The sequence below is a fragment of the Acipenser ruthenus genome, chromosome 6 (assembly GCF_902713425.1).
Source record: "Acipenser ruthenus chromosome 6, fAciRut3.2 maternal haplotype, whole genome shotgun sequence".
NCBI lineage: Eukaryota > Metazoa > Chordata > Actinopteri > Acipenseriformes > Acipenseridae > Acipenser > Acipenser ruthenus.
Genome location: NC_081194.1, coordinates 70,374,071 through 70,398,074, shown reverse-complemented (window position 1 = coordinate 70,398,074; position 24,004 = coordinate 70,374,071). Strand labels below are relative to the sequence as shown.

The 24,004-nt window shown below is 38.1% G+C and overlaps 1 protein-coding gene across 5 annotated transcripts in view; it reads right to left on the bottom strand.

The window, feature by feature from the left end:
• Nucleotides 1-24,004, bottom strand: part of LOC117411093 (uncharacterized) — a 65,531-nt gene that overhangs the window by 16,460 nt on the left and 25,067 nt on the right. For 3 of the 5 annotated variants that reach the window (XM_059025761.1, XM_034018179.3, XM_059025763.1), the window contains exons 4-11: nucleotides 7,335-7,652; nucleotides 6,942-7,047; nucleotides 3,858-3,971; nucleotides 2,714-2,817; nucleotides 1,979-2,150; nucleotides 919-1,073; nucleotides 560-717; nucleotides 111-297 (exon numbers count right to left, since the gene is read on the bottom strand). In XM_059025761.1, coding sequence (XP_058881744.1) covers nucleotides 111-297; nucleotides 560-717; nucleotides 919-1,073; nucleotides 1,979-2,150; nucleotides 2,714-2,817; nucleotides 3,858-3,971; nucleotides 6,942-7,047; nucleotides 7,335-7,652 — 1,314 coding nt within the window. The remainder of the gene's footprint in view (nucleotides 1-110; nucleotides 298-559; nucleotides 718-918; nucleotides 1,074-1,978; nucleotides 2,151-2,713; nucleotides 2,818-3,857; nucleotides 3,972-6,941; nucleotides 7,048-7,334; nucleotides 7,653-24,004) is intronic. The other 2 variants (XM_059025760.1, XM_059025762.1) reach the window with 2 other exon arrangements.

The window sequence follows — 24,004 nt, the reverse complement described above, 5'->3', positions numbered from 1 at the left end:
TACATTTGTCTGTATTTTATAACCTGAGAAGTTTAATTTTCCTTTCACAAACAAACGGTGCAAACTGAACTTCACAACAGCACAAAAATGGAAAGGCTTCTATAACTGACCTTCAAAATCTGTGACTGTCAGTAGAAAACAGGTATTTCTAGCCAGGGTCTTGCACAGAGCTTCCTTCTTTACATATGCAGAGCGCTGTGGGTCCTCTGTGATTCCATTCAAGTGTGAGAGAAGAGTGGAATAGTGATACGGATAACTGTGAGCCAGGTAATATGTATCCTCAGCATGGCTAAATTCCTGGAAATGGAAACAGGAATCAATATGGTTTACGTTCCTTGTGCTGCTCTGCACAACACTGTTAGCTTTTCTTAGTATTTGTGGAGAGCAGCAATCAGCACAAATTCAAGCAGCTGTTTCTCCAATTGTTTCAGCTAGAATGGCAAATTAGCCCCATTAATATCATTGACCATGGCTTACTTGCTGTAGAGAGCTGAATCATAATAATTTGAGTTATCGGTTTGGACAGCTGTCGCTTTTTATTATTTTTGGTAATACTTACAATGAGAAACTCTAGACAGTAATATTGAACAAAGGGGAGGAGGAGGATGTTGTATGATGGGTTGTTCCATGGTTTGTAGACAATATGGTGCCCTGATCGAAACCAGCCAACCTGCCCTTCCTTGGCACCCTTTTCTGAGTACACCAGGGGCTTCATTCCTTTAACACAGAGAAAAAGATGTATGTATATGAAAGAATTTGATACTGGCAACAAGTTGTGAATTTCCAGAAAACATCTCTCACAGGTAGAACCTGAGTAACCCTGGTCCATATTGCTCAGTTTCAAATTTTAATTGGGTAACTGTTTTAAAAGTTAGCCATCTAAAGATGCATGGCAGAAGGCTACATGAAGGTCCTCACCATGGTTGTATAGGCTGTCTCTCTTCAGCAGATTGATAATCCTGAATTTATAGGTGACCCCAGGGACAGCATTTTTAACCTGGAAGTAATACCACTGAGTGTGCTTGTTGGTAAACAGGTCTGTTTTGAGCAGAAGTTCATATTCAAATTCACCACTGGGGAGAGGGAGAGAGAGAAAGTGAAGTGTAAAACCTATATCCTGTTTTAGAGGGTATTATTATTATTATTATTATTATTATTATTATTATTATTATTATTATTAATAATATTAATGAGTCATTTAGCAGACGCTTTATCCAAAGTGACTTACAGAGACTAGGGGGTGAATTTACAATAGGACCTTGAAGGACGGCGCACATGAAGGTTAAGTGACTTGCTCAGAGTCACACACAGTGAGTCAGTGGCTGAGCTGGGATTGAACGAGGAAACTTCTGGGGCCGGTTTTTCAAAACTCTGAATCAAAGTGATCTGGATTTTGTGATCGAAATTACTTTTATCTGGATCGTTTTGATCAGTTTTTTGAGAAAATGTCACTGATGGATTACTTTTATCCAGAAAACAAATAATTACAATCTTGAAATTCATTAATAGGAATCCCGATTGCAAAATATAGAATTGAAAAACCAGCCCCTGGTAACAAGCCCCTTTCTTTAACCACTGGACTACCACGCCTCCTGTACTGATTAACATTACTACAGTACATACTATACAATAAAATATGCATTATTATGATCTGCCACAGTTTAGATCATAAAACATACCCTTACATCTATTTTAAATTAATCTAAACTCTGTATACTTTTACTTCAGCCACAATATTAACATGCTAGATTAACCCCTTATCATTATACTTTTCATACCTTGTCATCTCCTGTTTACATTACATGTCACTACATGTACTAGAACTTAGTTATATCTGATAGGGTAGCATACTGTATTTTTTTTTCCTCGAAATGAAAGTCTGAATTGTGTTATTTATGTGCTACTCAATAACAGAGAGAGAGAGAGAGAGAACATTGGACATTTGTAAAGATTTCAAATGTCATAATACTGTACATACGTTCTCTTAGCCTGTCGCAAATTCCCGGATTCAAACCTTGACTCAAACTGCAGGCTGGGACCAGAGTCTTCTGGCATTTGACAAAGTGGATTCTTTGTATATTTCTCTGAATCAAACACCAAAACTTTACGTCTCCATGGTTGACTCATAATCCCCATCTTACAGTCAAGACCTGTAGAAAGAGATTTGCATTATACAGTACTGAAATTTTGTTTCACAATATTTTCCTTACAATGATGTATGTAAACTTAAAAACTTCTGACCAACAGTGAAGATATAAATACATAAATTATTGTTTTGAGCAGTTTCTTGCTAGTTAAAATTGTTTTATTCCTCTCAGAAATTTTTATTTGCCTTGAACTTCAAAATAGGGTCCCACAGATTTGAATAATAAGACTGTAGTTTGAAAAAATCACAAACTAAAACAATACAACTAAGCCAATAGTGTTATAGATTTAAATATTATTTAAATTGGATATTTTTGCTAAAATCTCTCAAGAAACACCTTTGACAAGCTGAGTTAGGCTGAGCACAGTGAGACGAGGAATATCAAGATTCACAGAAGATCTGTTAACTCCAAATAGCAAACAAAGACCATGTGTAACACACAAAACAAGCTATAAAATAACACATGCAGTATTTAATAGCAAATCTATTGCAAAAAAGAGCAAACACAAATATATGACTATAAAAAGCACAACAAATAAAGACAATGCAGCATTTCCATTATATTACCTTGTGTGTCTTTTGACCATAATGCTTCAGCATCTGGGCAGATTATTATATGAACTGGTGTTGGACAAAGCTGTCTGAATCCTACTGGCCAAAAAGGTCCATGTCTATAAGAAGATAAACACAACATGGAGCTCCCATTACCTGACTTCTAGTCAATGTCTTGCATAAGAAACATCACCATCAGTGATGATATACAGTACTTAAGTTACAGTCTGGATGATTCAATTGAATTGGACCTCAAAGCTCAATATAATTTTTAACAGCAATGATTTTAAAGCAAATGAACAGATTTTGAGCATTTAGTGTGCACATGTGACTTGCCATATTTTATCATTAGGATCTGTTCCTGTTAAAAACTTTCCCATCGAAGCCCTTCATTTTTTTCCCATTCTTTCATACAAGAGTTACAAATTGAACTTTTTTTTAGATTTTTTTTAGATTTATGTTGTTTTTAACAACAGAAATCTAATTTTTAATGGAAGGATACAGACGGGTGTGGGCCAGCAGTTGACATGCCATATTAGAATGTGGTTATTACAAAATGCCCGAGTCACAAAGAAACATCGCCCCGTAAAACCAATTAAAATTTAATGAAGAAGCCATCCAAGATGAAGCACTTAACTACTGCAAGGCCCAGAAAGACATGTACAGTTCTGATTTCCCCACTAAATCCACCTTGGCATAGAGGAAATTTCTCATTAAAAAAATACTTATTGTAGCTCACTAATAGATTTATTTGGAAGGGAACATTGAAGCTGCTTTCATGGTATGCCAGCATAATAAGTACTTTTGGCAGCTGGAGTAAAAATGTTAAAATGGGGTACAGGCTAGAGCCAATTTTCAATCCCAAGTTTTGCTTTTAACTAAAGGGAGAGCAAAATAGGATACGCTTCATTTTTTTTTTTTTTTAATTTAATCATGATGTTAAATATGAATGCCCTTATAAATGACTTAATACACAGCTTATTCTTATTTCAATTGCACATAGTTTACAAAAAGATTAAAATAAATATGTTAAAATAAATATGTTTCTTGTAATTTCTGTAATGTAGGAGAATTAATAAAGCAGGATATCCATGCTGATCCACATAAAAGAGAACACAGGGATTGTTTTGGGAATGGGATGTATACAAAATACATATACCTGCTTACAACAATCCCGTTTTTGTAGCGAAAGAATCCATTTGCCAGATCTTTTAGTTTTCTTTTTCCTTTCTTACAAACAAGTTCTGTGAAACCAGCATCTTTGGAGTATTTTCTGAAAATAAAAAGTTTACATTTCTCTCCAATACAGCCTATAAAGGATATGCTGGACAAATTTCATATTAAGTGAGCAACAATTTAATTGCATTAGTGAAGTAATCACCTCCAATTTAATCTGTTACACAGTAATAACTGTTAATAATGATTAGTTTAAGGTCAAGATTGGTACTAGAGATAGGATATTGAAATGAAATAATACAAAATGACGTAGTAATATTGTATAAAAATGATAATTACTGGTGTTACTGATATTTCTTCCAATCTGTAATAAGGATAGATGATCATTGCTTTATCGCTAACTTTATACAAGTATGTCAAGTCTTCTTCCTTGTCCATCGTGGCTAAAACTGACATGCACCAGTGAATTGCATTTTTTATATATTACATCACAACACATATAGGATTTAATTTGCAGCATACCAGTGTTGTCAGGGACAGCCCCTTTACTGGCAGGATATCCATTTTACAAGAATGAGGACATCTGTTTGATTGCTTGTAATAATGAGATACATAACAGACTACTATAGATCAAGTACTTGTTAAAACGATATAAATAAAACTAAGAGAGCAAGCATATAACAAGTCATGTTTCAATTTGTATAATGAGCAACCACTAGATGGCATCATCCTTCACTAGGGAAAACACTAAAATGTAATAATTTACTTTTTTTTTTAATTTTAGTTTTGTACACAGCCCAGGAACCTATTTTAACGTAGCTTTATATAAGCACATTTTAGAATGGTTTTGTTTCTAGCAACCAGAAACTAATACCAGAAGTAAAGGAATACTTTTGAAATAGAATTAAAACATGTTTAATGAAAAAATAGCTTCAAATGTAATTTATAAAGTCACCTGCCTTACATGTACAGACGTGCTCAAATTTGTTGGTACCCTTACAGCTCATTGAAATAATGCTTCATTCCTCCTGAAAAGTGATGAAATTAAAAGCTATTTTATCATGTATACTTGCATGCCTTTGGTATGTCATAAAATAAAGCAAAGAAGCTGTGAAAAGAGATGAATTATTGCTTATTCTACAAAGATATTCTAAAATGGCCTGGACACATTTGTTGGTACCCCTTAGAAAAGATAATAAATAATTGGATTATAGTGATATTTCAAACTAATTAGTTTCTTTAATTAGTATCACACATGTCTCCAATCTTGTAATCAGTCATTCAGCCTATTTAAATGGAGAAAAGTAGTCACTGTGCTGTTTGGTATCATTGTGTGCACCACACTGAACATGGACCAGAGAAAGCAAAGGAGAGAGTTGTCTGAGGAGATCAGAAAGAAACTAATAGACAAGCATGGTAAAGGTAAAGGCTACAAGACCATCTCCAAGCAGCTTGATGTTCCTGTGACAACAGTTGCAAATATTATGAAGAAGTTTAAGGTCCATGGAACTGTAGCCAACCTCCCTGGGCGCAGCCGCAAGCGGAAAATCGACCCCAGATTGAACAGAAGGATAGTGCGAATGGTAGAAAAAGAACCAAGGATAACTGCCAAAGAGATACAAGCTGAACTCCAAGGTGAAGGTACGTCAGTTTCTGATCGCACCATCCGTTGCTTTTTGAGCGAAAGTGGGCTCCATGGAAGAAGACCCAGGAGGACTCCACTTTTGAAAGAAAAACATAAAAAAGCCAGACTGGAATTTGCTAAAATGCATATTGACAAGCCACAATCCTTCTGGGAGAATGTCCTTTGGACAGATGAGTCAAAACTGGAGCTTTTTGGCAAGTCACATCAGCTCTATGTTCACAGATGAAAAAATGAAGCTTTCAAAGAAAAGAACACCATAGCTACAGTGAAACATGGAGGAGGCTCGGTTATGTTTTGGGGCTGCTTTGCTGCGCCTGGCACAGGGTGCCTTGAATCTGTGCAGGGCACAATGAAATCTCAAGACTATCAAGGCATTCTGGAGCGAAACGTACTTCCCAGTGTCAGAAAGCTCTGTCTCAGCCGCAGGTCATGGGTCCTCCAACAGGATAATGACCCAAAACACACAGCTAAAAGCACCCAAGAATGGATAAGAACAAAACATTGGACTATTCTGAAGTGGCCTTCTATGAGTCCTGATCTGAATCCTATCAAACATCTATGGAAAGAGCTGAAACTTGCAGTCTAGAGAAGGCACCCATCAAACCTGAGACAGCTGGAGCAGTTTGCTCAGGAAGAGTGGACCAAACTACCTGTTAACAGGTGCAGAAGTCTCACTGAGAGCTACAGAAAACGTTTGATTGCAGTGATTGCCTCTAAAGGTTGTGCAACAAAATATTAGGTTAGCGGTCCCATCATTTTTGTCCATGCCATTTTCATTTGTTTTCTTATTTACAATATTATGTTGAATAAAAAATCAAAAGCAAAGTCTGATTTCTATTAAATCTGGAATAAACAATGGTGGATGCCAATTACTTTTGTCAGTTTCAGGTTATTTCAGAGAAAATTGTGCATTCTTCGTTTTTTGTGGAGGGGTACCAACAAATTTGAGCACGTCTGTATATAGACAGTTTAAGTGGGGCTGGCTGTGCTGAAAGGTCACATTGTCAAATGCTTTCTATGAAATAAGAAAGTCTGTTCAGCCCCGACATGTAGAATTCTCCAGAAAAACTCAATGCAAACTTAAAGCTAGGTAGATTTAGAGGAGAATGTTAATGACAACTGACTACAAAGGGAAATATTAAAAATATATTATAATAATATAATAATCTTTATTTTATATAGCGCCTTTCATAAATAAATATCGCAAAGCGCTTAACAAAAGTGAAAAACAGAAAAAAAATAAAACAAACATACACAATATATTAAAACAAGATGCCATTCAAAGCTACTTACTTGGGAAGAAAATCTATACACTTTTGGGGCAGCTGTAGACAATAACAATGTACACAAATCCTGGGATGTGTTAAAAAGAACAACATGTATAGGTTTATGCTCGCTAATAATGAATGTTTCATTTCTTACTTCAAGTGCTTTAGCTTCTTTCTGGCTTTTGGAGACGGGTCAGTGAACGTCAATGACCCTTTAGGCTCCGTACCTTCTGAAACACTTGTATCTAGGCTGTCGTCTCCTACAATTAAAACAGTACACATTGATACATAAATGCTGTATTTCCAGATGTACCACTGAAAGCATGAACATTTTGAAGATTTTGATTGTTTTTATTTATTCTGGATGTATTGTATGTGTTAATCACCAATTTTACACACATATTGCATTCCAGATATTAAACCCTGCCTCTCTCCTTAGTATATTTGGCTACCTGAATATTTTAAATAAACGCTATGCTATACAATTCGATAACTTTGTTGTAATGTAGACTGATAGATTCTAGCACATATCTTCATGTCAGTGCACCTGATAATTTACTGGAGCAGAAGTCTGGTTCCCGCAACCCGGATCTTCGCTCTTTGTTAACCTGGTAGTGCATTTGAAATACATTTGCTGAATTACTTCTCCAAGTGCTCCTTGACATTAGAGGCAGGAAGCTGGCACTCAGGTCATCTGTTGTCTGTGTTTCCTGCAAAGCCTCGCGCTGTCCTCTGGGCACCTGCTTGTCAGCTGGCCTCTTGACTCTCTTGTGTTCTCTTCTTGGTGGGCTGCGGAGGGCAGACTGCTTTTTTTCCTCCAGTTCTGTCTCTAGTTCAGACTTCAAGGATTCCTGCCATGGGCTACCTTTATTTGATAAAATGAAACACCAGCAATAGCAAGTGAGGAGAATCCTAATGAGGACTAGTCACCGGGATTCCTGGAGGGTTTCCCTGTCTACTGCTCTACATACTCTACAGCAGGGGTCTCCCTGGAAAGCTACAGGGTCTTCTGGTTTTCGTTTCAACCGAACTCCCACTTATTTAATTTAACCAATTACTGGCTTAATTAGGTAAGATTACATGTGTTCCAGAGCTTTTTGTGCATAAAGACACCTATAAAACCTTGTGGCGGAGTGTCCCGCCCCTATGTATAATTATTTGTATTTTTGTTTGCGTCTTTTATTACTTGTATTTAAAACCCTGTGAGGATGCATGACTGATCAGCTACTGATTATTTAACTAGCTGACAGTCATGCATCCTTACCAAACGCGTGCAGACTCTGGCCGAGGGGTAATAAGATAATTAACAACTAGTTAACCCCTCGGCCAGAGTATAAGAACCGGCAGCTGCCCGAGTGTAGAGAGGAGAGTACGGGGAGCGGAGAGAAAGAACGACATTTAAAAACAATTGCTAAAACGTGCTGGATTATCCAGCATGACACTTACTTGTTTGTTTGTTTATTCGTTTGGCCCTCGTGCACTTTGGTTTCTGTTTTGTTGTTTTTGTTTAAATCTTTTGTTTTGTTTGTTTGTTAATAAATCCACGCTGAATGCAGTTGCATTCAGCTTCACCCGCCCATCCACTGTTTTGGTTTCATTTACTTCCTGGTCCGTGACATCATCACACCTCACCACTGCGAGCCAGCCTGTCACAAGCCTTCAGGATTGGGGCTTCACAGGACCTGGGTTGGAGACCACTGCTCTGCATCCTAGCATTAGACATTGGCACCAGAGACTTCATGTGGAAGTGCTTTTTATTTCATTATTTATTTAACTATTTATTTAACCAGCAGATTTACCCATTGAAACCGAGGCCTCATTTACAAGGGGGTCCTGGAAAACAATACAAAACAGCAATCACAAAGGCACAAACACATTAAAAACACATGCGGTTCAAACTTAATCAGCAGCTTACAGAGATCAAATGACAGAATAAATCTTTAAAACCAGAGAAAGAAAGACGTATAGCTATTAGATAATACATACATAAAAGAAAAGGTAAAGAAATAAAGAGTTAAACATTAGGAAAATGTATAAACGTTTACTGCTGTACACCATAGTAAAAGCCTAGCAAAGTTTAGTAAAGCTAGCTGAAATCACAAAGCAGGAATGGTAAAGCACAGTAAATAGCATCGTGGAAATGTATCATCTTAAACTTTTGTTGGGTGGGGGAGTCCACAACATATTTTTTCCCATAAACTGCCAACCTTGACATTACAGTTTGTAATTTTGAGAATTGTTTGAGCAAAGCATTTAAGCAAGTCCAAACTTTGCTATGTTGTCAACAGCCCTCAGATGTGGCTTGAATGCCCGTGGTGGTTTTCCATAGCAAGGCAGTAACATATAAATTTGTATGGCAGGTCTGGCAGGTCTAACGGGACCACACACACAGCTAGCATGCTGTAAGCTGTGCAGCAGACATGAATAGTAACAGAGGTCTTCATATTAACAAGGAGGATGTTCTGGCAGAGACAGTCCAGCAGTGACTATCCAGCTGGGCTGTCCAACAAAAGCAAACAGAACCATTAAAAAGAGGCAAGTATACTATCTTTGGAAAGGTTTTGATCTGATATAACTAATATGGCTTGCACATGAGCTCAATGGACCTCTTCTTGCAAAAGAGGTCTCATATCAACAGTGTTTTGTAACAGGATGTGGCAGGGTGCCCCGCCACTCTGTGTATTTTTGTGTTTTATGTGGTGTGTATGTATTGGTGCACAGAGTGTGGGTTATGTAGCATGGGTGATTTAAAGTGTGTATTTGTATATGAGCACAGGGTGTGTGTGGAACAGTGGGTGACAGGGAGGCAGGTAATCCCCCCTCAAAAACACATGGGAATGTGGCTGGAGCCATGAATTGAATAAATGATTAACTGATTAATTAAGGCTCCAGCCACAGGTGTATATATAAAGTGATCATGGGTTGGGTGTTCAGAGTGGAGAACGGGAGAGAGGAGGAGAAAGAAGAAGAAGAACAACAATAACAACAATAACAACAATAACAACAATTGCTACTCGTGCTGAAACAGTTCAGCACGATACTTGTTTGAGGTTAGTCCACTGTTTTGTCTGTCTATTTATTTTGGCCAACGTGCCGTTTGTTTTCTGTATAAGTGTTTCGTTTTGTTTAAACCTTTTATTTATAATAAGCCGGCGCAACAGAGCACTCATTCACCAGTCCTGTCTGTGTCCTGCATTTCCTGGCCTGATGTAACCACCAGTCAGCCTGTTCAATCTTACATTGCATTGTTAAAAAAAAAGAATATTAACCATCTTTAAAGAGTAAGTAGTGGGGTTCTGGGGGCGTTATTACTTTCTGTTCTGCTATTAAACCTACTTTTCATTGAAATATGTGTTTGAAATATGCATCATATCTAGCCTCAGACGACTCATGTCATTTTGAAATATGTATTTATTATTATTATTATTATTATTATTATTATTATTATTATTATTATTATTATTATTATTATTATTATTATTATTATTTAAATGTACTGGTTTGTGTGTGTTTTATTGTTATAATTCAATGTAGTTTGGCAGATGTTTGTTTCTCGTCTCTGCCAGACTACATCTCGTGAGAATGGTCAGCAGCTAATGATTTATTGACAGATTGGCTATCAACCATGCATATAAGAAACCCATGCAGAATGTGGTCGAGGGATAAACTAGGTAATTGATGGCCAGTTAATCCCTCGACCACGATATAAAAACCAGCAGCTTTTGCTGACCAGGGTTAGGTTGTACAGAGGAGGAAAAAGAACAAGTAAGAACTAAAAATATTTTTCCTGCGATCCCAGAGGAATCACCACATCAATTTCCTCTCTTTTTAACCCATTTTTGCTGCCAGATCTACCGTCTCATTGCCCAGAATGCCAGAGTGACCAGGAATCCAAACTAAAATCATTTCGATCCCCATTATTGCACATTCCTTATATTGTTGCATTGTTTCAAACATGATATCTCTTCTATCATTAAACTCCCCTTTTAATGCAATAAGAACACTCAATGAATCTGAAAACATGACTGCTTTTTTAGGCTTTATTTCAGCTATTTTAACTATTGCAAATAGTAGAGCTACCATTTCTGCAACAAATACCGATAAATGGTCAGATATCCTCGCTATTTTACAGATATCTAATTCTGGGATATAATATGCCATTGCCACTCTTCCTGTTTTTGGATCCTTGGATCCATCTGTATATATACATAGTACCTCCATACTCTTCTCCTCTACAAAAGCTTGACTCTTTCTTTTCAATTCAATTTTTTCCCCTCCTTTCTTCACTTGCTCACTCAATTCTATACAACAGTTGGTTTTTCCATCAACCATCCCGGAAACACATTTATATCAACATTCTTTACCAACTTCAGATTTTCCATTCCCAATTCCTTTATCCATTTTTGCATCCAATACCCCAACGTGCCCCCATTTGTTTCCCACCTCTCCTTTTTATAATAATTAATCCACCTATCTTCCATGCTTTTCCGAGGAGGAAATTCTGAATGCAGAGAGTTAGCCTTTATCCAATATTTTATACTTAACCATTTCCTCCTTAGTTCCAATGGCATCTCCTTTATTAAAACCTGCATAGCATTTATTGGAGCAGATTTCATAGCTCCTATACACAACCTTATTGCTTTAGCTTGCAAATTATCCAATTTTTCCATCTTACTTTTACAAGTTCTCACTTGAATCTGACTTCCATAATCTATTACACTCCTAATTAACCCTGTGTATATCATCATCATACAAGTTTTATTTGCTCCCCAACTCGTCCCTGAAATACTTCTTAGAATATTCATCCTTCCTTTACATTTATCTATTATAGAATTTATTTGTTTTCCCCAAGTTAATTTTTTATGCATTCTGTTTCCTCATACTGCTTTTTTTCTGTTAGCTGCTATTGGCCACTATTGACGTCAGTATAATCACTGCATGTTGATTGGCTGAGCTTTCATTCTGATCAGGTTTCATTTTGGCATGAGTCACAAATCTCCATCCATTTCGCTTTGTGTCAGTGCTCATTCGTTGATCAACGAGAGAAGACTTTAGCAGTGAAACATGAAAACAGCGGTATGGAGTAATTATCATTATTATGAAGTAATAATTATTTTCTTTAGTGCGGCGGAGAAACTATCTGAAATATTCTAAATGAACATTGATGCACATGAATTTGAAGGCAAAAAGCCACATCAGTGTTCTCCATAAATTACATAGCTGATAAATATTAGAAATAGTTATCATAATGCGATTTACCACATTGCCAACAAAAAAACAGGATCAACAAAGTGCTGCTTCAGATTTTGGTAAGCGAGTCAGAATCGGGATACAGATGGAGGTGTGCTTCACACTTTTCAAACACGGGCCCAACTTGCAAGGTACATAAGTATAGTGATTAACATTTTGTACTAGTATTTTCTGTTATGAGGACTGTAATAAACAAAAAACAAAATGGTGAGGTGTTTGTACAATTCTTTGTACAATTCACCCTTTAAACATTTTGAAGAGTTTATTTAAGTTAAACATGAGTTTTAACGTGCGTGTACATCTAAAAAAAGAAAAGGCATAAGTAAACCACAGTAATGATATTACTTTATGAAAATGTGTCTTTTGCCACTTTCTTTATTGTGCAGAAACCATGATACTTGGGATACTTTTTTTAAAGTCTACTTTTATACTGTTTCTGCCTGGAAAATATTTTTATGGAATAGATCATGGTAATTGATCTATGCAGAAACACAACAGAGAAACACACAGAATATATTATTGTAGGATAAGTAATAAGTAAAAAAATACATAAGAGAAACAGGGATATATGTTCTAATCCAAGGCTATTACTGTAGCATGGCCAGGTCCTGTTGTAGGTGAGTACCCAGGGTCTGGAAAGTATGGAGATGACTTCAGAGAATACTATGGAGATTAAAATGGTCAAGTCAAGTACATCACTAGTTGTAATAGTGCCTGTTACATAAAAAATGTGACAGGTATTTTAGCCCCTATTGTGCATTGTTTGACTTAGACCTTTTTGTATAATTTTTTCATAGCACAGTTGTTTTTTTAGGATATCTTGAAACAAAACTCCCTCTCTACAGCAGTTACCGCATAGTGTAATATTTTTAATGCTTGTCATTTAAGGTTTAACTTAAGTGTTATATTACAGTACATGACTGAGTGATACAATGCATACAGAGGATACAGCGCTTTCAGTATTTTCAGCTTCCTTGTTTATGGTGAATTGCTTATAATTTTGATCAGTTATTTTTTAAGGCTTATTTTGTATTCATAAATGTATCGTGTACCGATATGTATACATTTTAAAAGGATTTATTCATTGGCACTCAAATTGTCTCAAATTTTAAAATGTTTACACCCTGCTGTACATATGAGTACCTGCACTTGTTTGTTGAGAATTTCACCCCTTGATTACAAGACAAACTTTCCATGGGAAAAAATGTAGATACAGACTGTAAATCTCATGGCAATGTGTTTATGTATTAATTAATTTATGTATTTATTTTTCAGTGAGAGTAGTGCAGGGAAAGAATGTTGCCCTCCCCCAAAAAAACAAACAAACATTCAATCAGATTCAATCAGAAACCAGGCTCACTATAAAGTATATAATAGATATAAACAAAAGAAAGAAACTTTTGCTACAAAAGATTTTTCCTAAAATTCTTTGTTTTTGAGAAATTTCTGGAAATTATAAATTTCCATTAGGGTATGTAAACTTTTGACTACAACTGTATATAGTAAATATGGACTGGAGAGGAGGGCTCTAGTGGAACATTATTGACCAGAGGGAAGACTATTGTTTACTGACAGAGGGCTATAATGCCCAAAGCCGCAGGCACCCTGGAAGAAACAACAGTCTTCCTGAGGGGTATCTAATTTTCCACTGTGGCTGGGTCTGCAGTACATAGTACGTGTACGGGGGTAGGGGTCAGGGCTGGTAGGTGATGCAATCTAAACAAATTTGTGTTTCTATCAAAAAGATTTTCATAATCATACAGTAGCCTGTCGCTATTATTATTATTATTATTATTATTATTATTATTATTATTATTATTATTATTATTATTATTATTATTATTAACTTGGCAGCCTAGACAATTAACACAAAATAAATCATGGTGCCTGTGACAGGGATGGCTGAGTGGTGACATCAGACCAGAAGCAGGAACTGCAGAGACACACAGGTAGGTCGGGTGCAAACACGCACTGCAGCGCTATTTTTATTTTAAACAAAAATAAATAAAAAGGTTTAACACAAAACAACTGCTCACAGAGCAAAATAAAAGGTTGAAATAAAACAAATCACAAACACAGGGGCAGTTGACTTCACTGATCCTTATGGTTTTTCTTTTTCTCAGACTCTCTCTCTCTCTCTCTCTCTCTCTCTCTCTCTCTCTCTCTCTCTCTCTCTCTCTCTCTCTCTCTTCTCCCGTTCTCTCCACCGAACTCCCACCTTGAAACAGGGAGAGCTGCAGGCTTTTATATTGGTGACCATCTCCCGATTAGCAACAAATTAATCAATTAATTAACTCGGGAGATGGTCACCTTCTGCACAGAGTTTTGTTGTACGTTGCCAAACAAACACAATACATTTAAATCAATACCTGTTCAAAAATAAACAAATACCTTTTCAGCAGGGCTTTGCCCTGCCCCCTTTTATATGTACAGGGCTTTTCTACTGCCCTGCTACAGTGCCGCATTGACAAGTTATGATACTGTAGTGATCCGGGTACTGTCACTCCCGTCGTGTATCTGTGTGTTTGTGCGGCTGAGGACCAATGGGATGTGCCACTTAACAAGACTGGACTGTGGTACTGTATCTGTAGTTATACATTGTATAGGAGCTACTATTATTAAGGAAATTGTATACACAATAATCAGTCGGCTGGCAACTGGTTAATTACTTGACGTGTATATCTGGCAAATGATACAGAATGTCAAGTAACTGGATTAATGCAGGGCGTAAGCGCTTAGTATTTGTTTTGGATCATTCAATAGACCCATAACCAACGTCCTTGAAATTCTTATTTTTATAACCAAATAGCTTGGGACCAGCAACAAATTTTGCATCATACCACTAATTTGTATTATCATTAGTAGCCTATAAGCCAAATGTATACTGTCCATTTTTATTGAAGTTAGTCAGGAATGCAGTGCTAAACTGTGCACAATTACAACCACCTGCACATTATTAAAATGGGTGTGTTTCTATACAGATGTTCAGAATGAGCTGGAGGGGTTAGCGGCAGTCTATTGCCCCCAACATGTTTGGGTTAAACCACGAATGTCATAGAAATTTGTTTTCAAGGCTTGTAAGTACACCCTGCTTTTAGGAAAAAAATAGGTATTTGGCTGTTTGCCTCAAAAATGCATTGAGCACAACTGGCAACGGACAAGAAAAAGCAGACTGGGAAATGCAAGCAACAATTGTGACTGTTTAAAACATGCTTTCAAAAGTTCTTAACAAATTGATGCAATTGTAAGTGTCGCTATTGCCTGCAGCTTTTGTACATCTCATTATAATATCTGAAAACCCTCATTTGCACTCCATCTCCGTCTTGTGAATTTATGCAGGAACGCCCACAATTACATATTCATCTATGCTTGAACCGTAAACAGAAACTGCTGCCGCAAAGCATTCTCTAAAAAATCGTAAATAGTATTGCGCTTGTTTAGTACATTTGCCCCAAGACTTCCGACTCCTCTACACACCAAGGGGGGAGAACAATGCATTTTGATCATGGCAATGATTTAGAATATTCTGAGAATGTTTTGAATATACTGTATTGCCCTTTCAAAATGATCATGTTGTGTAATTATGTTTTTGAATACCAATGAACTGGTATACAGTAATACACTGCATACAATGTACATTTAGATCATATGGGATTTGAGGGAATCTAAAATTAAATGATTTCCTGCAGGCCTGCCTAGAGCTGTAAAGGGCACCATGACATCTCTCATCAGCAGCCACGATCCTGTGAGTCTAATAAGAATGTCTATAGATCTTAATCTAAAAGGCTCACTATGGTAAACATGGGTATTAAATGCACACTAAAATAAGAAAACCCTGTGGTTTTGAACCATTGTCCGCTTTCTCTGCTCTACAGTATATACTGTATGTATTTTTATAAAGGCAAATCACACAAACATGGGAAGTGTTTCAATTATGTCTGTACCTTGAACTCTGAGATTTTTTTAAAACAAGATTTTTTAAAACAAGACACCAACAATCAAACCATTAATGAAGTTTCCTACAGCAGTACCAGATGGGATTTAAGACATTTTAAATAACTGTGGCTTGTCACTGCATTTAATGGAAAATAATTTCTGTGGGTTGCTTTGGGGCACCACTAGATTATATCAAATGTGGTATATTTTGCAACAAAGAAATTACATTCCTATTTGGATTATATGTTCCAAATAGCACCTGGAATTTCAATTACTGGCTAAATTCAAGAAATCCACAAATTTCCACCACCAGAGGTCGCTGTACCCATATTTATTTTTCTTGCCAAATTGACCATATCGATTCATACAAACAGCAAAACAATGGCTTTCAAATCTACTAATTAGTCAAAGACCAATAAAAAAAGTTATCATAACATGTCTTTGAAGACTACAAATTCTCTTAATTTGTAAAAGGGTGCACGTTGGAATTACAAAAAATGATGGTAACACTGTGCAGCATATGTACGTGTTACACTGTACACATATCACCCTTAAATGCGCTTTACTTGCTCTTATCTGCCCCCTATTTTGCTGCATTTAATCCTGTACTTCAGAGTACTATAATCTGCCAAGTGTTTAAGCTGTAGTATTTTGTATTTAATTATATCCTGATGTAACCATCACTGACACTGTTATCTGCTGTATTATTGAATTGTATTTTGTCACACTTGTACTTGCTTGAACCAAAGTCATTGTATTCATCATTGTATTTATCTTGCTCTTAATTGTATTATTACTTGCACTGTGATTCTTGAAATGTATTTGTTTACGATTGTAAGTCGCCCTGGATAAGGGCGTCTGCTAAGAAATAAATAAGAAGAAGAAGAAGAAGAAGAATACGTCTGTGCATATCTGTTTATGTGAACAAATAATATCTCCAATGAGGGAGCAAAGATCACTTTCAAGTTATCTTTGCACACAAACATTAGTGTTTGGTAAGATAACAACAAGTACACCTTGGAAAGGAATGCACAGTAAATCCCGATAGGGGCCTTTTCCCAGAGTGCCCAGGGCCTTTCTGCGCTGAAGCGCACAGCCTCTCTCTTCAGAATGACATACTCTTGGCTGTTCTGTTATATTTTTTGGCTGCCCTGTGGAATTGCCGAACACAATAGATATTGAGTGGTGTTATTTTGAAAGAATAAATAATCTATAAAGCTTGAATATAAAAATGTGGATGTTAATTTACCACTTGAACGGTGCTCATTTACAGATGAAAATGGTAAATGCTCTGAAGCTGACCCTTACATAGAAGATGTCTAGGTCACCCCTGGGAATAAATGAATTGGATTGTAAAACTAGCATTGCAAGCTACTCTTCTCAGATCCCTGAAACCAGAAAGCTGACCGAGCTCTGACCCTGTGACAGTCTGGGCTTTATATATATCAAGATACTCTTACAATTAAAATAAATCAAGAAAAGGAAAATGTTCAGCTAAATTTGGCAAATCTTAAACCATACTGAAAAGACATTGGATTCAAATGTAAAAGGGAAGTACCTTTACAATGTATTTTCCAGTTCATTGCAGGACCAGCAGGGAGCACCTGACTAAACAGCTCACATTTTGCTGGCTTTGACTTCAGCCACTCACCTCTCCAGCACAGACAACAACATCCGTGCATATGTCAGATCTGGAAACTCTCCTAGTGTCTCTGGATGAAAACAAGCCCTAGAGCTGGCCTCCCGGCACTGACTGTTGTAAACCTCTGACAAAAACACAAAAGCTGACAGCATGTGGCAGATTTGAAACAGAAATGTACTCATAGCTGCATTAGTGTTTAAGGTACTGTACCATTTCTTAAAACCTGTAAATGGTTTTAGTCAGTGCAAGTACATGACTTACGGCTACATAAGGCAGAATAAATGTCAGACAAAATTAATCATGGGATGTGTGCAATCTAATGTTCCAATGCAGTGAAAAGCTAAATAAAATGAAGTAACATGAAATAAAAATAAAAATGAATTTAAAAATGTTTTAACAAAAATGGCATCACCATTACGTTATTCGTTTGGAAGTTGACTTGCTGCTACAGTCCAGGAATGAGCTTTTTCACGATGACAGCCAAAAGCATAAGCATGTATAGTACACTTATATAACTGATGTTGAGTAATACTTTCCTATCTTCCTTTTCAAAGAGGACGTGTGTTAAAAAGTGCATTGGGGATTTAACACTAAGGACCCTTTTGTAGTGGTTACATTTTGCAGTGCTTGTACTTGCTTTTGCTGCATTATAAAGAAAAAGGTTTTTTTTTTTTTTAGTATGGTAATAATTTCATATAATGTTTATTATTAACTGTCAGCAATCAAAATGTTATTAATATTGTAAGGCTGGGTCAAACGGGCGCGAGCCCTGGAACTATTGGGACTGGTTTTGGCATTATTGGGAGACTTGTAAATAGTTGATTATTTCATTGTTACTGTGTTGTTTTATGTGTTGCGTGCAGCTTGTAATCTATTCTGCTGTGAGTGTTTGACAGGCTGATGTCAGAGCGGGACGCCGCCTCTGACAGAAGCTAACAAATGAGATGTGAAAATTTGAACCTGTGTGGTGATTGGTCCCCTATGATCTGGCGGGCAGCCCCGCTATAAGGGGAGAGAGTTGTGCCGAGTGAGCTGCAGCATCGGAGAGATCGAGAGAGACAGAGAACATAGAGTCCAGCGTCTGGTGGTGTGAGGTGAGAACAAGTCCCAGAGAGAGAGAGAGAGAGAGACTTTTAAATCCCTTTATTCTATAAATTAGAATACAATATATATAATCATAACTGATCCAACGTCCCTCAGTCTTGTTTCAAAAGTTTCAGATCAATGGGATCGCAGTCTTTCATATGAACAGAGCAAGCTGCCCCTCCTCACTCATGGCACACACCCCCTCCCCAATGCACCAACGTCTCTCAAAGCTGTCCAGGTCATGTACCATTTTAAAATAACTCCATCCTAATAACTTTATCCTGGAGACCATCAGGACCCTAAAAATACCGATAGGATTTATAAAATCAGTGGCTAAAATTTTATTTTTTGGGGATTTTAAAATAGTTAATTTCACCTGAATAAGGACAAAGTTAACCAATGAGCATCTATCCCTCCATGCAAAACTGTACCTTATACTAAAAACATAAATATGTTTAGTAAAAGTAACTCCCAAGGAAGCCAACAGAAAGAAGGGCTGCAGCCTAGAGCAATCCACAAACAAGTGGAAAATGGACTCCGCCGCAGGACAGAAGGGGCACTGGACACTGACCCCTGGCTCCACTCGCTGCAGGTACTGGTTTGTAGTAAAAATGCCATGCAGCACTCTCCATTGCAGGTCTCCGGAGCGCTTGGGCAAGGGAAGATTATATAGCACACTCTAGACAGGAGCTTCATTGTCAGGGACACCGAGGTGAGCCCTCCACTTTGTGTCCACCAGGTCTTTCAATTTATTAAACTGTCTGGTTTTCACACAGATTTCATACAGTGTCTTCTTTATCGATTGTGTGGAAAGCCACCTCAGTGACCTTCCTCAGCAAGAGCAGCTTGCCAGCCTGCTCCTCCTCCTCCTCCTCCTCCACTGCCACTGAAGAGGAGACCAGCACTACGGGGAACAGGGGCTCCTGCTCTGGAGTCACACGTGCCTCCAGAAACCTGCTGAGGAACTGGGAGAGTGCCAGACAGAGAGAGACCTGAAGATCGCTTAGCACCTTCTCCAGGAAATGCACTGATCTAATATTCAAAATCAATAATTAAATGCCCCAATTTAGTAAAACCTGCTTTATAAAACACAGCAGATAAGAAAACAGAGCTAAAAACCTCACAATTAAAAATGGGGTTAAAAAACAGGGGCTCTTCAAAAACCCACTGTGTGCGCTGTGATTTTTCCGATCTTGTGATTTTTAAAAGTCTCCATTCGTTCATCATATTCTTATAAAAACCTTCCAACCCTGCATCATTAAAACGATCAGGAGATATTAAAAATAATTGCCTATCGAAACCCAGCCTGCCTGCCCTCTGCAATAAACAGAAGGCCAGGTCTCTCCAGCTCAGCTGTGGGGTGTACAGCAGCCTCTGTGCAGCTTGCAGTCTAAATGCTGTCGTCCTGCTGGGGATATCAATGAGCCCCTGTCCTCCCTCCTCACGGGGGAGATACAGGACAGCCTGGTGCAGACAGTGATGCCTGCTCCAGAAAAACTGTACCAAACATTTCTGTATCTCCCCAGGGGAGGGTCCAAGCACACCAGCCTATGCCAGAGCATGGAGGTGACTAGATTGTTAATGATAAGGACCCTGCCACTGAAGGAGAGCCGTGAGAGGAGCCACTGCCAGCTCTGCAGCCTCCCCTTCACCTTGTCAAGCAGCCCCTCCCAGTTCTGCTGCATGAACTGTTCATTCCCAAAAAAGATTCCTAAAAGTTTGACCCCAGTTCTAATCCAGCTCAAAGCTAAAGGCAGTAATGAAGGCGGGGTATCTTCCAAACCGCCAACAAGAAAAGCTTCACTTATTGCCCAATTTACTCGTGCTGAAGTAGCCTTCTCATACATTGTAATGCAGGACTCCAGCACTGCGATGTCTCAGTCAGTTGTGACAAATACACTGAGATCGTCTGCATATGCAGAGAGCTTGACAGGGACTGCATTGGGCACATCTGGCACTGCCAATCCAGGCAGATTATCCCTTAGCTGGTGCAACATGGGGTCCATGGAGAGATAATAGAGCATCGCTGAGAGAGCACAGCCCTGCCGTATCCCCCTCTGCACAGGGATGGGGACAGTCATGCTGTTATTGATTTTCACAACACTAAAAACATTGCTATAAAGGAGTCTTATAAAAGAAATAAAAACAGGGCCGAAACCAAAAGCTTTTAAAGCACAAAACAGATACTCATGGTCAACTCTATCAAAAGCTTTTTCCTGGTCAAGCGAAACCAAACCAAAATCAACCTCAACCTTAACTCAACTTTAGACAGATTAAAAAGTTCTCTTAATAAAAACAAATCATCAAAAATGGATCTCTCAGGCACACAGTACGACTGGTCACCACTGACACAATGCTGGTCTTTAAACGATTAGTGAGAGCCTTGGAAAGCAGTTTGTAATCGGAGCACAGTAAAGAGACAGGGCGCCAGTTCTTGCTGTTACAGAGGTCTCCTTTCTTAGGTAGCAGTGTTATCACTGCCCTGCAGCAGCTCAACGGCAGCTCTCCATCCCAGACACATTCCTGCAGGACCTGGTACAGGTTCTCACCAACACAGCTGCAGGCAGTCCATCCAGTCCGGGAGCCTTCCCTTTGGAGAGCTGCACCACGGCCACAGTGAGCTCTGGGAAGACCAGTGGAGTGTCCAGTCCGCTGCTCTCCTCCTTGTCCTGACTCGGGAGACCCTGGAGAAGCTGCTCCGTCTGTCCCGGGTCGCAGCCCTCAGCTTTGTAAAGATCAGTATAAAAGCTCACTGCAACACGCCTGAGCTCCGCAGGGCTGGAGACCTCTCTCCCCCCGGGCAGCCTCAGACAGCACATTGACTTGCGCTCGGCTATCTTCCTCTCCAGGCCGAAGAAGAAGGCTGTGGGGGCATCCATATCTTCAAATTCAGTGAAGTGGGCTCTGAGCAGAGAGCCCTTCACCTTCCTCTCCAGCAAGCTACCCAGAAGCTGCCCCCACTTTGTGCAAAGTGTTAGTTAGTGGTCTTGAAAGAGCTAGGTGTTTTGTTTTATTTTGTGTTCTTTGACTATAATAAATATGCGCAAAAGCGCTTAAACCTGACATCTCTGCTTCTAAGTCTGCATTGCTGCCTAAAAGCCTCTGCACCTATGCTATCCTGCCACAAACCGTCATAATGATTGCTGGCGCCGTTTTTAGGTATGAGTATAACCGCGGCGCTTCTACTGTTAAAGACATTCTCGTTGTCCAACAACATCTGGAAACAACATCCTAAAGAAGCACTTTATTCCAGCATCCAACCCTACCACAGCCTTTGTATATATTGAAAGAAAAACAATACAAACTGCATTTTGCTATATGATGCCCTATTATGTATAATTGGTATTTTTTTTTTGTTTTAGGCCTGGAGGGGAGGCAGCTGAAAGTCTTGGGCCCCTGGAGATATATATATAAAAATGCCAAGGGATGAGGCTGTGCTTCAACTATTATTTTTATATTTATTCATCCATTGTTTGGGTTAAATGTTTTTGGAAATCTGTAAGATTTTGTATTATAAAGGTGGTTATTTAACGCAAGATTGTCCTGACTGAATACACATTGTTATTTTTTTGTTAATAGTAATATATTTTTAAACAATTAAAATAATCATTAGTTAGGGATTACCAACTCCATCTCATCCATGTTGTTGTCACTGAAATGATGTACAACTGTACTGCAATTTACAAGTAGGCTATAATATACTGACTAACCATTAACAAAACCCAAAGAGAATGTATTAACAGTAAACTAGTTGTGCCACTTACACTAAAGCATTACTGTACCAAAGCGTGCAGGTGCTACTTAGTTGGGCTTTACTCAAAACTTGGGGGAGCATAGTGGAGCCAGCAGAAGGATTTCACCAGGATTTCACAAGTTTTTTAATTACACTTATTAAGATACATGTATTTGTTTTCACAAAATAATGTATTGTTAAATAATGGTTGTGTGTCAGAGAGACTTGTTCAAAAGCAAGCATAGCTAGGACACGCCAGTGAAAAGAAAACACATCTTGTTTTCTGTTTGCATTTTCAATAAAAAATAAAATAAAAAAAATAAAAACTATCTGATGTTTCAATCCCCAAAACCCACAGCAGCTGTCTTAACATTTCATGACCCCTACCCCCTTTCCCTAATTCACATCTGGTCTTCATTCACCCACCATGTCCTGTCTGCCTTAACTCTGGTTTACTTGCACAGTTGACCACATGTGATGAACTCAGCAAAAGTCAAAACAGACTCAGCTCAATAACATTAAGCTTTTAGGGAAGGGACGTTTTTCATTGCTCCATGAAGGCTGCTATTCTCTTATTTATTTTATCATCCTTTATTCATTCAAGAAAGTCTTTTAAAATACTCAATTTTCTTTTACATGGCCAAGAGGTGCTATGTACAAATCATTGCTGAAAATGTCTTTGTACTGTAGTGTACATTTTTAACTTACAACCTTAATTAACTAAGTTCTCTGCATTATACATTTATATTTATAGCTGCACAATAACTATTATTACTAGTCGTAGTAGAAGTTGTCACAGTAATACACTGAATGGTCAAAAAGACAGAGAATCTTAGTAAAATTAGGAAGTCCACTAGTTGTCAACATATGCAAATGTATGATGTCAAGACATGTTATTTGATTCTCTAGACCTAACTGAGAGCTGTGAACAAAAAACAAAAACAAAATGTTTATTCCCCTGTGGCAATGTGCCCCGCCCCCGTGTGCATTTGTGTGTTGCGTGTTGCGTGTGTAAATGTTGGTGTATAGTCATTGGTACATGGGATATAAACGGGTCTGTGTTTCACGTGTGAGTTAAAATTGTATAATTATATTTAGGCACGGGATTGCACTATCACTTCACGTGCATTTAAAGTATGTAATAATATGTGAGCACGGGGTTGCACAGAATTAATTCACGTGCTGGGATTCAAATGAATAATTAATTAGTAATTGAATCCCAGCACAACAGTATATATAGATGCACGTTTCTTTCACTCGGGGTTGGGTGTTCGGTGAGTGGAGAACGGGAGAGAGAGAAGGAGAAAATAAAACAACGTAAAGTAATTAGAAGTGTTTTTCACTCACCGTGTTTGTTCGTCTGTCTGTTTAAGTGTAGTCCGTTTTGTTTGTCTTTTTTTGTTTTGGCGTATAGTGCCGTGTCCTGTTTTGTGTTCAAACCTTTTATTTTCTGTTCTGTTTATTAAATGCTGAGCGAAACCATTCGCTCAGCTCCACCAAACCACACCTCTCTGTCTGTTTATTTCCTGCTTCTGGTCTGACGCCACCCACTCCGGCCGTCTTTGTGACA